The sequence below is a fragment of the Pagrus pagrus genome, assembly GCF_965226575.1.
Source record: "Pagrus pagrus genome assembly, chromosome: 9".
Taxonomy (NCBI): Eukaryota; Metazoa; Chordata; class Actinopteri; order Spariformes; family Sparidae; genus Pagrus; species Pagrus pagrus.
In genome coordinates this window covers 34,150,885-34,164,661 of record NC_140193.1, presented here as the reverse complement: position 1 = coordinate 34,164,661, position 13,777 = coordinate 34,150,885, and the positions used below count along the sequence as shown (strand labels likewise).

Genomic DNA, 13,777 nt, shown 5'->3' with positions numbered 1-13,777 from the left:
CTTGTGTGGGTTCTCTCCCAGTACTCAGGGTTCCTCCCACGGTCCAAAGACATGGAAGTGAAGTGAATCGGTTACTCAAAGATGCCCACAGGTGTGAATGTGAGCGTGATTGGTTTGTCCCATATGTCAGCCCTGTGATGAACTGGTGACTTGTCCAGGGTGTACCCCACTGCTTGCCAAATGTCGGCTGTAATCGGCTCCAGCCCTACCCGCCTGCAAAGCATAAGTAGGTTTACGACTAAAAGATGATGCAGTCAAAAGTTTGACTTTCTATTTCATAATTACGACTTTCTATTTCATCATCCCGATTATATAAATCTTTTGTAATATATAACATTTCATATATGTTTCCCTTTTCTGGAAAACTGGGCTTCCATAACTAACATAATATCTCTCTCTCTCTCTCTCTCTCTCTCTCTATATATATATATATATATATATATATATATACATATATATATCATGTATCATAATATGATAAAATATATCAAATGCAAGAAAAACAATGATATTAATTATAATTTCTTGTTAAAATTAGTGATACATACCTCTATATTCCAACAGTAATGACTGTTATAGAGTGTTTTGTTAGCCACAGACAGCAATGCTTACAGCAGCTTTAATGTTGGCTTAGTAACTAGTTTATGTGTTTATGTGCTCTAAGAAAACACAGTTCCCTCTTAATGTAAATAATGTAAATGTAATGTAAATGCAAATTATCACTCAAATACAGGATATTGAATAATATTTACTTGATTACAGATGAATAGTTCAAGCACAAATTTAATATCTGTAGATTATGGTCCTAGTTATCCCTGTTAACTGGGATTCTGACTGAAAACAGCCCTACGATAAAACACAGCAGGGGGAAGTAATACTGGGTGCATTCTGTTTAAGGTACAAATCATCAAACACGTGAATAAATACTCCTCAGTACTGTCACCTGATAAATGTGTAGTTCTATAAACACTATTGTTCATGACATTATTTAGTGAGACTATCTTTCAACAACTGAGATTGGATTTCCATGTTATTGTGTAACATTGATAAACGAAACACACATATGGTATATGCAATTACAGATGTGATTGGGGGTGTGAAATCCTGCTTTAACATAGGACAAGAGTCTACATTTAATGAAGATGTACACATGCATACAGTTTTCTACATATATGTGAAAGGACACTGGAAACAAACTTCATGAGTAATTTTAAAGTGCCATGGTGATGGCCTTTGTATGTAACAAAACACCCTCATCTTATGATAAAAAAAAACATAATTAAATTCAAACCAAATGAATGAATTTTCCAAAATGCATCCCTCTAATTTAGACATGAAATTATTGAAAGATTATAAAAACACATTTCAAATATTATTTTCTACTTCTAACAGTAAGTCTACTAACTCTTTTTACTTTTCTTACATGTTGTAGCTGTAGGGGGTTTGGCTCCTGCTGGTTAAAAGTAAGACTTCCATCTCTATGGTGTCTTCACAGAGAAAAAAATGCCTGCAGAGCCTTCCCCCTGGAGATGTACTTGATGCACTCTATCTCACCACCATAGTTGCTGGGCTTCTGGAAGTGGATCTCCAAGTGATCCTGCAGGTCCTCCTCATCCTCCATGTCCTCAATGTCATCCAGGAGGATGGTTCGCTTCGGAGAGCCAGTGAAGGTCTGAAATGAATCACTTATATTAGCTTCATCATTACCCAGTGTACAGTTAAACAGCTTTTTTCACTTCTTCAGAGTCAGATGAGGAGAGAATGTCACCAGTGATGTGAATTCCAAGAGACCACAGCTGTTGATCTATATCTGAGATTTTTATGTTAACCACTGTTGACAGTGATTTCTTTTGCAATAAAATTGAAACCAAAACCAAACCAAACCAAAATTATCTCTTCATCTCTGGCTTCCTCTGCAAAGTTGACTGTAAACCATCCTTATGCTGATTCCCAGTTAGTCTCAGCTCTTAACAGTTTTGAAAATATCTCTCTTGAGATATTGTCTAAACTGGTCTCAACTTCAAAACCAACTTACCTGGACCGCCTTCCGGCAAAACCTTTGCGGTGCTGTCCCTACTAGTTTTAAGTCTGTTGTGGTTAAGCCTCTACTTACGAAACCATCTTGACCCAGGATCTCTAAATAATTATAGACAGGTATCAAACCTTTTCTTCTTCTCTCAAGTCTTGTCCCAGCAACTTTCAGGCTACCTACCTAATAGTATCTTCTTGAACCTTTTCAGTCAGCTTTCAGAGCCTGTCATTCCACCGAAACTGCACTTACTAAAGTGGTAAATAACATTCTACTTACTATTGACCCACACTCTACTATGGTGCATCTGTTACTGGATCTCAGCGCTGCATGTGATACCACAGATCATGGCATACTGTCAGACCAACTTTAAAGTTTGACACCTTTAAATCTAAAATCCAAACTCACTTCTTTGACTTAGCCTTTAATTAGTCCTTGACTTGGATTGCTAGCTTCTTCAGTGGGTCGGTCTCAGTCTCAATGAGTTACCTATAGTATTAGAATTCACATTGTCCTGCCGACATGAAACACTCTGTTTATTCTGATTAACATCACATTTCTATAACTTTTGTTTTTGTTTTTTGTCTCCACACGCTTCAAGCTGTGTCACTCTCTCACTCTCTATAGCTTCCTCCTCCTCTTTCTCCTCCTCCTCTCTTTTCATTCAGACTCCCTTCTGATGTATCATGGGCCCCTGGGACCATCTTCCTCTCCTGGCTCCTGCTGCCTCACGTATTGACGGATCTGGATCATCATACCCTGGGCTCCGCTGGATCATTGCTCTCCTCTGTTTCACTATCTCTTTATATCTGTACTTCTGTAAAATGTGATGCATCTTCACTCTGATCTTCTCTGTTTTACTGCTAATTATCCTGTGTGGCCTGCCCTCTTCCAGGTCACCACGGTGGACAGGAGGTCATGTGGCTCGGGCACCACTTGGCGATGCCTCGGCCTGCTCAGTTGTCTCCTGGAGCCACACACTTTACATATATTTTAATTTGTATCAGATTTTCCGTCAATTCAATTTGTAAATTGTGATTTTGTTGTTCTGTTCTGTACGTGCGACATGTATTGCAGGTCTGTCCGTCCTGGGAGAGGGATCTTGGGATCTTGTTTTTTTTTCCCTCAATATTGCAAGTTTTTCCTCACTCAAATCGAGGTTCTAAGGAAAGAGGATGTCGTTCACTGTAAAGTTTGTGAAGCTCACTGAGGCAATGTGATTGTGATTTTGGGCTCTTAAATGAATTGATCTGATGATTTGAATTGATTCATAGTAGAGCCCTGCATTCTAAAATGATAAATGAACAATTAAGTTACTTTTCACCACTGGCCGTAGTTTTAGGCTTAGGATATCAGTGTGGTTTGTTGAACGTTTGGTGTAGAACTGATCAGTTTTACTCTGTATGTGTTATCTGGGGGGAAACAGGCAGGAGAGGAGGAATGCAGACTATGATAATTATGCTGGTTGAAGTGGGCATGCTGTATAAACGACTGAATGGTAGCTTTAACCAGTTTTAGCATCCGATCACATGGAGCATATTATACCAGGTCCAGCAGCCTCAAATGCACCCTAGAAGAGCATGTTTTGGACCAAACAGCATGCCTGTTGCCTGTTGAGCAATCAGGCAATTAAATGTAATAAATGAAAAAAAATATGTAACCCCACAGCTACCACTACAAAGTTTAAATATTTCAACCTCAAAAAATCACTAAAAAAGTAAGGAGAAAAACATCAGTTGCGTCATACCATAGATAAACAATGGTTTTGTTGATTACATTTTTTTGCGACATTTCTCGGTGTGATCATCCACATAGTGTTGAATCTTACCTGAAACTTGCACAGCTGGTATTTGTAAATGGTTCCAACTTGCACATTCACTTCAGAGTCCAGATCGACACGGTACTTTCCTCTCAGGGCCAGGCTCTCAGCAACTACACACACACACACACACACACACACACACACACACACGCACTTAGAAATCAGAGCCCCAGTATCAGGGGCGCCGCCAGGAATTTTGGGCTGGATTATTCCAATATTGTCTGTAACTTACATGCAGGCTGAGGTATGCTACTCACTGTTTCCAACTGTCCAGCATCCAGTACAGACAGTAGGTTGTTTTTTTATTTTTATTTATTTCATAATGATCATTATGTGAGAAAATAATTTGTGTTTGAATTTCTGTCATTAATAATTGTTTCCTTTTTTTTCTAATGGTAAAAAGAGCAAGAGAGACAGAGAAATCCCCACAGACTCCCTACAATGATGCTAACTGGCATGTCATTGAACACAATGTTGCTCACCTTCTTCACTGGGACAGGGAGGGGTACAGTTATGGGGAGACTGGGGTGCTGCTGACTCATCTGTTGTTAAGTCTGCTAAAAGGGGCAGGGACAATGATTTAATATGAATATCTTGCTAAACGTTTCCCTGCACTGATTAAATGTTGATGAAATGTAGGCTAACACTAGTCTGTAGCTAGCTAGCCAACAGGTTAATACCACTCACAGACTATAGGCTACCCACCTTTCTTGTTGAAAAACTGGGTTACAGATTGACACACTTTCCTTTGTCTTTCCTCTCTCTCTTTCCTCTCTTTCCTTTTTTGAAAACCAGATTTTGATTTAGGCAACATTGTGATCACTGTAGCTCTGGCGCATCTACTGACTGCAACTAAACACGGTCACTGATAAGTGCACTAAGGCAGGACCAAATTTCATGCAGATACAGGGGGGTGGTTGGTCAATATGGATGTTTACTTTTTGGTCAATGGGGATATTTAACTTTTACTGCCAAAAACATGTAAAAACAAAGAGATCATTACTTGTATTATTATATTTGAAATATATACTCAATGATGATGGTTTAATAATTGTATATTAGTTTTTACCTATTTTTTGGGGCCCTTGGAATTGTCCTAACTTTTCCCCCCTATATGGTGCCCCTGCCCAGTATTACCGAAACATGGCAGATGAGCTCACCTATTTCGGAGGAAAATGGAGGGAAACGGTATAGATGGTATCAGATGTGATCACGTTACGTGCTCAACCATGGATTGAGTAGGGAGGCTTGGCAGAATTCAGCCCAACCTGAACCACAACACTGTTGCATCTGTCATCCATACATTCAGAAATTAGATCCGGTAAGCTATCTACAATCTACACTATACTACTCCGCTTTATGTATATGTACTGTAGTAAAACATAGTCCCACATATCAGTAGGCTTATGTTACACAGTGATTGTTGGCCAATGTCACAGTAATGTAATTTCTTGTTTTCTTCTCATATTTTATCTGAAGGACAAGGCGTTTCACCAGCTAGAAAGCAACAGTCTTGCATATTACAGAGAGCATTAGAAGTAAGCATTATGACTTTGAAACATAAATTTCTTCTTATTCATTATCCTTCTCTTAGACAATATACAGTATATCCCATATAATTTTCCATTAACTATTTAAAAGGGAAAAAAATGAGGGGATGTACAGTAATAAAGATGCATATTATAATGTTGGGAGTTAATCCAGTAAATTATTTAAATTGGGTAGGATACCAATAAACCTTCTCCTTGGACAGCATAATTATACAAACAAACAAACAAACAAACAAACAAACAAACAAACAAACAAGCAAGCAAACAAAGCCATAACCAGAGCGGATCCCTTAATTTGTTAACATAATATATACAGAATAGATATATAGAATATATAGTCGAATAAATAGAATAGAAATTGTCAGGGTCTTGTCATTTTGTTCATTGTATATATCTGTGTGTGTGTGTGTGTGTGTGTGTGTGTGTGTGTGTGTGTGTGTGTGTGTGTGTGTGTGTTTTCTAGGTCTTTTGGTCAGAGAAGCTGTGGTCATCATCTGAACAGTATGCTCGCTGGTCGTAATTCTGGGCCAAGATTTCTACATAAGGCCTTCTACAAGTGAAAGATGGCGCCTGGCGTGTGGCAGCCTGTTGCAGCAGCACTTCATGTCTTGGAAGGACAACACAGTTCTGTCTAGCTGAGAGGCAGGGGCAGGACAGCTGTTATCAGGTGGGGCAGTCCTGGAGTAACCTGGTCCCCCTTTCAGAGGGATGGGCACTGATGAAGGTGTCATGCATCAGAGACTGGGAACAGTGGGAAGAATATCTTCTGGGGGATAAACGACCTCTGACCTCACTGTCTGTTTCAGGAAGATGGGAAGTCATGTAACTGTTATCTCTGACTCTCGGTGGAGGTTGAGGAACTGACTTCATTCCCAAGGACTTGGTCAGTTGGGAATTGTTCACATCTTCTGAGTGGAGAGGGAGTTAACCTTCCATCAAGGGAGAAGTGTGAATCAGAGTAACCAGAATCACATTGGCTGTGGTGGGGAAAAGACATTCTGACCTAAGCCTTAACAACTCCTCCTTGTGTGAGCAAAGATCTAACTCTGCTGCGTGCAAGTTATCTAAATAGCGCATGGCTTTCTTATTAGCCATCTGAACTTCACGGAGGAGATTAGAATTATGCGCTCTAAGGAGTTCTAAAAATTAATCGTTCTACACAGGTGGCAGAGGCTTCCATGCAAGGCACTCCTCAGGAGCAATAACAATACATACCCACTCACATACTGATGGAAGAGCCACTGGGGACAATTTTGGGAATCGAACCACCAACTTTCCGATTGCTGGATGACTGCTCTACAACCAGAGTCAAAGCTGCCCAGTGACCAGCAACCTAATATAATGTAATTGGGCAGGTCTGTCCTATTTACTGGAGTAGTGAACAATGTTTCCATTACATCAGAACCTTGTGGGATTGTAATGACTGTTTAAGCTTTTAGCTTTTTTCCATCATATACAAAAAAGCTCACTTCGATATTATCTGAAATGTTCACATGGTTATTCTACTAAACCATCAGGGAGCACGAAAATCAAGCTGCCATCTTGAGTATAACCAGGAAGCTCCTCCCTGTAATTTCATTTCATATTTATAATTATTTAGGTCACTGTAATCAATTATTTCATATTTTTGGATCTTCTGCTGAACTGAGAGATGGCCATGGTGGAAGGCACAGATTGTTGACACCAGGACAAGAGACAGCTATTTTGAACAAGCAAACAATATTGTCAAACCAAGAGAAACCACGCAATTGCAGGCTACACAAAATTCAATGACATTCACAGGGCCGATTTGCCTACATTGGACTGTGTAATTAAGTGCAACCAAATCCAGAAAAAACAGGTCTTCAGAGTCTCATCTGTGCAAAACTCTGAACATCCATAAAAATTATAGATGAATGGTAAATGGACTTACGCATTTCTATAGCACTTTTCCAGTCTACTGACCGTTCAAAGCACTTTACAACACTTGTCACTTTCGCCTATTCACACACACATTCACACACTGATGACAGAGTCTGCCATGCCAGGTGCCGAACTGCTCATCAGGAGAAATTTGTGGTTCAGCTCTACCTCCTGCTGAACTATTAATCGTTCTGATTAATAGTGGATGGGAGGCGGGTGGGTGAAATATGCCTTTAGTGAGGAACATATTAATTAAATTACCTGCAATCCCCCAACAGCAGAAATGATAAGGTTCCTATCTTATACCTTGCAAAAGGTGGTGCACAGCCAAGCACAAGTGTCATTAATAGTTTCTCACCAATGCAGTTGTCATTTTCACGCCCAGTGCCCACGTGGTGCAAGCAGCAAATGTACTTGCACACACCTATGTGGCCCCTGGGCATATTTGTCTTAAAATGAGGTGTGGTCAGGCGCATTGATAGCACATTGCTATTTTGACACAGCAGAAAGTGATGGCAATATTTTAATAAATAATAAATAAAGGGCGGATTATTTAGATAGTAAGATGCGCCCACATAAGCTGGTTCATGATGCGTGTACGCTCAGATTTTATTATTAAAGAAGCCACTTTTAAGCAACTAAAATAAAAGCCGTAATTATAAACTTGACAGGACAGAGGTCACTCTCCAGTAAAAATTTTATTTTTAGCTTTTGAAATAAATATTTTAGACATGATCTTAGGATTTATTGGAATCAGCTGCTTTATTTAAGGGATTCTTCTTCACCACTCTTGTGCATTTAGGAAGTCTTCAAAAGTCACAAAGAGCATTCATTTATGGTTAATTATGGTGAAGTAATGTTGGGACAGTAGCTAAGGATCTGATGACATACATGTCAACGAACATCTTTATCAACCATATACTAACATTAGTAAGTACATGAATTAATATGTAAACCCATAATAAATGTAAACAAGAGACATTTGTTGACTTAATGGTTATTGATGTATTAATTAAGACTTAATAATATTATTATTGTATTAACTAATGTGAATATAATCTTTATAAACTAATAATGTATAATTAATAGGAACACAATTAATTAATGATAAACAGACACAAGTTAACTGTTAGTTAACTGCTAGGTATTGCTGATTAATGCATTTACTAATGCAATTTGCTAACATTTCTATTTTATCAAATGTTAATAGAGGCTTAATAACTTATTGTACAACGTATGAATTAACAACTTAATTAAGATGGACCACCATTAGTAAATGATGGCTTGAAACATAAGTTAACTATTAATTGAATGTAAGTAAATGGTAATGATTCCATTAGCTAATGTCAAGTAAGGTTTCGTCACTATTGTTTTAACTGTAAATAGAACATCATTAGTAAATGATTACTTGACACATTGACTCATAGCAAAATGTTACTATTCAATTAAGTAATGTTAACATATTTGTCCTTGTTCTATTGTTGTTGTTAATAAACTATTAACTACTACATGAATTAACACCTTATTAATGTTTTTACTGCATTAAGTAATGTTAATAAATGTGTGCTTATTGTAAAGCATTACCAGAGATAAATATAACAAGGCTTGGTTACTGTGTATTAAGCACAACAGTATTTAAGGTAATCTACTTGTGACCATAGTCACAAGTCATAGGAGGGGAGGAGGTGGGGCTATGTGGACACTGCAGTGTTTTGTGTCAACTAGCTGTATAGCTGGTATTAGTGTCAATACTGTGGAAGATGAGTATTGAAACAGTTACAAAAATCCAGAGTTGATATTTTTCAATATTTTGATATTTTTGACAAAAGCAATTTTTACTATATCAAACAGATCAGAGTTGGGGTATGCCTATCCCTGTAGGGAGTGTTTCCATGTAACAGGTACAGACATGTTAACAGAGGTTGATTATGATGGTCGACCAGATTGAAATGGTTGGATTTGTAGGGAAAATTCTGCGCCTCTAAAGGCCAGTCATGAACACAGTGTTGGTAGCATTTACCCAGGCCACAAGGAAAATTGTAATTGCTAAAGAAACATACTGTACTTTTATTCTATATAAATCTCAAGATTCGAACACATTATCCAATTATTTAAAACAAAAAATTATCAGCAGATAAGCTGTTTAGGTGTGTGTTGAACTTGAGGGAACTTAACCATCAGTGAACTGTGCAATCACTACACTTCTTTTGACATTTGCAGTGTTAATAAGACATCCACTCCATTACCACTGTCAAAAACTGCATCCCCCTATCTCTACTGGTTGAGGGGGCTTATATTTATATATTTTTTTTTATATTTTGCCACCCATGTCCTGCTTTAACATTTCTATTGTACCTATGTTTGACGGCAGGAAATGTTTCAAATGATAATTTCCTTAAGAACTTGGTACTTGCAATCAAATGTCACTGCTAAACTATGCCTATTGGGCTTGCCCTTCTGTACATAATGTGTTTCAGTTTCAGTCCTTGTCCAGGAACTGTCTGTCTAATGAGCAAATCAGGAGCTACTGTAAATATACACAAAATGTGGCTGCAATTCACTGAGGACCCATTTACTTCTTTCACATACACTTCCCTACTGTCTTAGTAAATGTGGCGCTGAGAGTTGTACCTCCGGGTTGGAGAAAGGTGATCTGTCCTGTCCCAGTGTTCTCATCGTACTCCACACTGTCCACTTCTCCACCTCCTCTGCTAGGCTTAGAGAAACTCATCTCCAGTCGGTCAGCCATTCTCTCCAATGACATGGTAGAGGGGACGTTGGAAACTTTGAGCTTCTTTCTGGAAACGTCAAGGTAGACCTATATTGATGACAGCACACACTGATTACAAGGGAATCTTTACTGGTCACTGCAAAGAGTTGTTATCATTATAATGTGAATGCACAATACAGTGTGAAACGTATGTAACTATTGTTCTGTAAGTAAGTTTTGAGGTACATTATTATTATTATTATTATTCCAAAAAGCAATTGGATGTGCAATTACATACTCAATATGTGAGGAATTCATTAAATATTTACATGTTATCAACCCCCTCCCCTTCTCTCTCTCTCTCTCTCTCTCTCTCTCTCTCTCTCTCACACACACACACACACACACACACACACAAACACACACACACACACACACCATGTGACTCTTTTTAGCACATGCCTTTTTGGTCATTATTTTTTTATTACAACAGCAGGATCTTATACACAAAACATGCAATGAAATAACTGTGTCGCAACTACATTTTTACAATTTCTCCCACCCCTCCCACCCTCTCCCTTCTTCCCCATCTGCTCCATCCAACAATAATTGACATTTTAAACACTACTACACAGACAAATTGGAATCAGGTTACTGATCAGATTTTTCCACATTGAGATAGTATTTGGTCTTTGTTGATTCGTGCTGAGGATAGTTTGGTAAGAAATGTCCAAAAAGTTGTGAAGTCAGTGTATGAGAGAAATATCGTGGGGCGGTTTCCAGCATTGTGCTACCATCTTCTTAGCTGCAGTCAAGCCTGTAAGCCAAATCTTCCTAGAGTTTCTACCAATATCCAGGTCAGTGTCATCATTTAGCAAATGTACAGAGGGGTCCATTAGTAGTTTGGCTTCAGTCAGAATTTCCAGATTACAAACAATGTTCCCCCAAAATACCAGGACACTCCCACACAACATGCATAAAAGAGCCTATGGTTACATGAGGGCAGAATGAGGAAAATGGGTCCTGTGTCAGTTTCATTTGGTGTCTACATCTAGGTGCAATATATGCTTGATGACAAAAGTTCAAGTGTATATACTGATGGTTTGGGTTTTTTGACGCATTAGAAACATTCCTCCAAATTACATTCCAATTTAATTCATCTCCTACTTCAACTGTCTCTAATCCAAGCTTTCATTCCTGATGTGGGTAAGTATTGTTGTGAAAGTAATTTGTCATAAATATATGATACTATTCTCCTTGGCGCAATTTGAATCCACTTTAAAATAGGATGCTCTTCTAGCTCTGAACCCCAGGGAACCATATAGGCCTTCCAGCTAATCTTATTCTGAACTAGAAGAAGAGGGAGTGTCTCTCTACATTGTACCTGGATACTAGCTTTTCAATACCCAGGATAGAGTTTGAACCATTTATATCATTCAGTGGAACTAACAAAGTTGATGCGAGGTAGGATATGCGGTTTGGGACTGATGCTGGCAAGTGTCTCCATCTTTAAACATCTTCCTATATTTTCTTCAGAATTACAGTATAATTGGTTTTGGCAATAGATGTGAGGAAAGTGTTGATTTTAATACCCATATATGTGACCTCATTCATGACTTTAATCTGTGGTGGAAGCACCACCTTACTTTTATCTGTATTGAGTAGCATTAGTGCTGATTTTGCCAGATTAACTTTATATCCAGAAATATAGCCAAATTGCTCCAACACTTTTAAAATATGAGGGAGAGACTGTTGAATATCGGCATACATAAATGTATCATCTGCATAAAGCGATATTGAGTGTGACGTAGCCACTATTGTGATTGGTGAGATCTGAGGACATTTTCTATTAAGTTGTGTGAGTGTTTCCACAGAGATATTAAAGATGAGGGGGTCAAAGGGTCTCCCTGCCGCGTTCCCCGTTTTATGTCAAATAGTTCTGAAAAGCCACCTCCTTTACATACACGAGCAGAGGGATTAGCATATAACGTTTTAATCATATTTATAATCTGTCTCCAAATTTAAATTCTTTTAATTCTCTCCAAAGGTATGGCCTTTCTAGGCGATCAAACGCCTTCTCTGAATCTTGAAACAGCAGTCCACATGTGGGTGGGATTTTATGGGTTTCAGCAATTATGTGCAAGTCAGCGTTTATTAAAGATGTTGGGCGATGGTTGGCACATTCCAGTGAATCTTTGCCAAGTTTGGCAATATCTGTGATAAGCGCAGTATTCAGATCTCTATGGAACATACAGTTTTCAATAGCATAATTAATAGTTTCTACCATATCGGTCCTAGTATATCCCAAAGTGTCAGGTATAGCTTGACAGGTATCTAATCTATTCCTGGTGTACGGCCCTTGTTTGTAGATTTAACAGCTTTAAGTAGCTCATTCAATGTGATTAAGGCGTCCAGAGATTAAATATCATCTGGTGATAATGTAGGGAGGTCTAATCACTAAAGAACTTGGCGAAATCATCTACTGAAGGGACTCGTCCACACATATATCGATCTTTAAAATTAATTTAAAATTATTCTTTAAATGTCTCAGTTATTTCTTCTGTTAAAAATACTACACCACGTTCCTCACATCTAATTGCAGGTATGGTCCTTTTGGCTTCTTGATGTTTGAGAGTTAAGGCAAGAAGACGACTTGGTCTGCTACCCTCTGCATAGTATTTATGTTTGGTAATATGGATCATATGTTCAGCCCTGCTTCTTAGCAAATTATTTAGTTCTGCTTGTTTCATTTTAAGATTACTTTCCTTTGCTTCTGTGTAACCTTTTTGGAGATCCTTTTCCAAAATATCGCTATTCTATTTAACTGTGTTAAGAACCATCTAACTAAATTGTAACAAACTTGTAGAAAACCACAATTAAACAATCACTATTAAACCAATTTCTTCGTGTCCATTCGCACATACATACAAACTCCTCACTGCATCTCTGTGTCCTCCCGCTGCTCGTCTGCTCCCAGCTCCGTGACTTCCTCTGCCTCCCACAGCACCAATGACTTTGGGGCCTCATCCGCCTCCTCTGCAGAGTTGTCGGAGCTCCTTGTACATCTGTCGCTCCTGTGTCGTTCCTAGTCGGAGAAGAAGTGCAGCTGGGTGCCGTTAGGTAGAGTGGGCTTGGCCCACCTGGCTCCCTCCAGAATGGCCTGGTGGTAGTGAATCGCAGGAGCCTGAAAATCATAGTCCGCAGTCGGGAGGTGTTGTTAGAATATATCCAATGTGCTTGATCAATCTCCAGTGGTGTGTCATGTAGATTCTTGAGAGAGGGAAACCATATAGGAAGCATCTTCTGGAGTAAGCCTCTCGGATCGTCACCTTCAGTGCCGGTCGGTAAGTTGACCAGCCGCACATTGTTCCTCCTCGACCTGTCCTCAAGTTCATGTATCCTCCTTCGTAGGATATTCACCTCTGTGATGCATGAATTTGTATCTTTCTCGGTCTTGCGCAGGCTGGTTTGGATAGTATCTATTTTGTTGAACACCGTGTTGAACTTTTTGCCGTGGTTTTCAGCTTGTTCTTTAAGTGACCGCAAGATGTTTCCATTCTCTGCCATATTTTTTTCTATGGGGTCAAGAGCTTTGGTCAGAGACTCTTTAAGCATGTTGGCTACCATTTTTTTGCAAGTTTTCCATCTCCGTGGCCATAACTTGCTTAATAAGCATAGCCATGTCCTCGTTAGCAGCGTCGGTAGCTTGGTGCCATCGGCCCAAATCTTGTCTCTTGGTCGTGTTTGCTTCCTTTTTTGACACA

General features: G+C 38.9%; 1 protein-coding gene across 1 annotated transcript in view; it reads right to left on the bottom strand.

Annotated features, from left to right (window-relative positions):
* Positions 1–732: 732 nt before the first annotated feature.
* The window catches only part of nmi (N-myc (and STAT) interactor), a 57,758-nt gene continuing 44,713 nt past the window's right edge, over positions 733–13,777 (bottom strand). The window contains exons 8-10 of the mRNA XM_084361802.1: positions 9,935–10,121; positions 3,858–3,961; positions 733–1,672 (exon numbers count right to left, since the gene is read on the bottom strand). Coding sequence (XP_084217928.1) covers positions 1,490–1,672; positions 3,858–3,961; positions 9,935–10,121 — 474 coding nt within the window. The 3' untranslated portion in view covers positions 733–1,489. The remainder of the gene's footprint in view (positions 1,673–3,857; positions 3,962–9,934; positions 10,122–13,777) is intronic.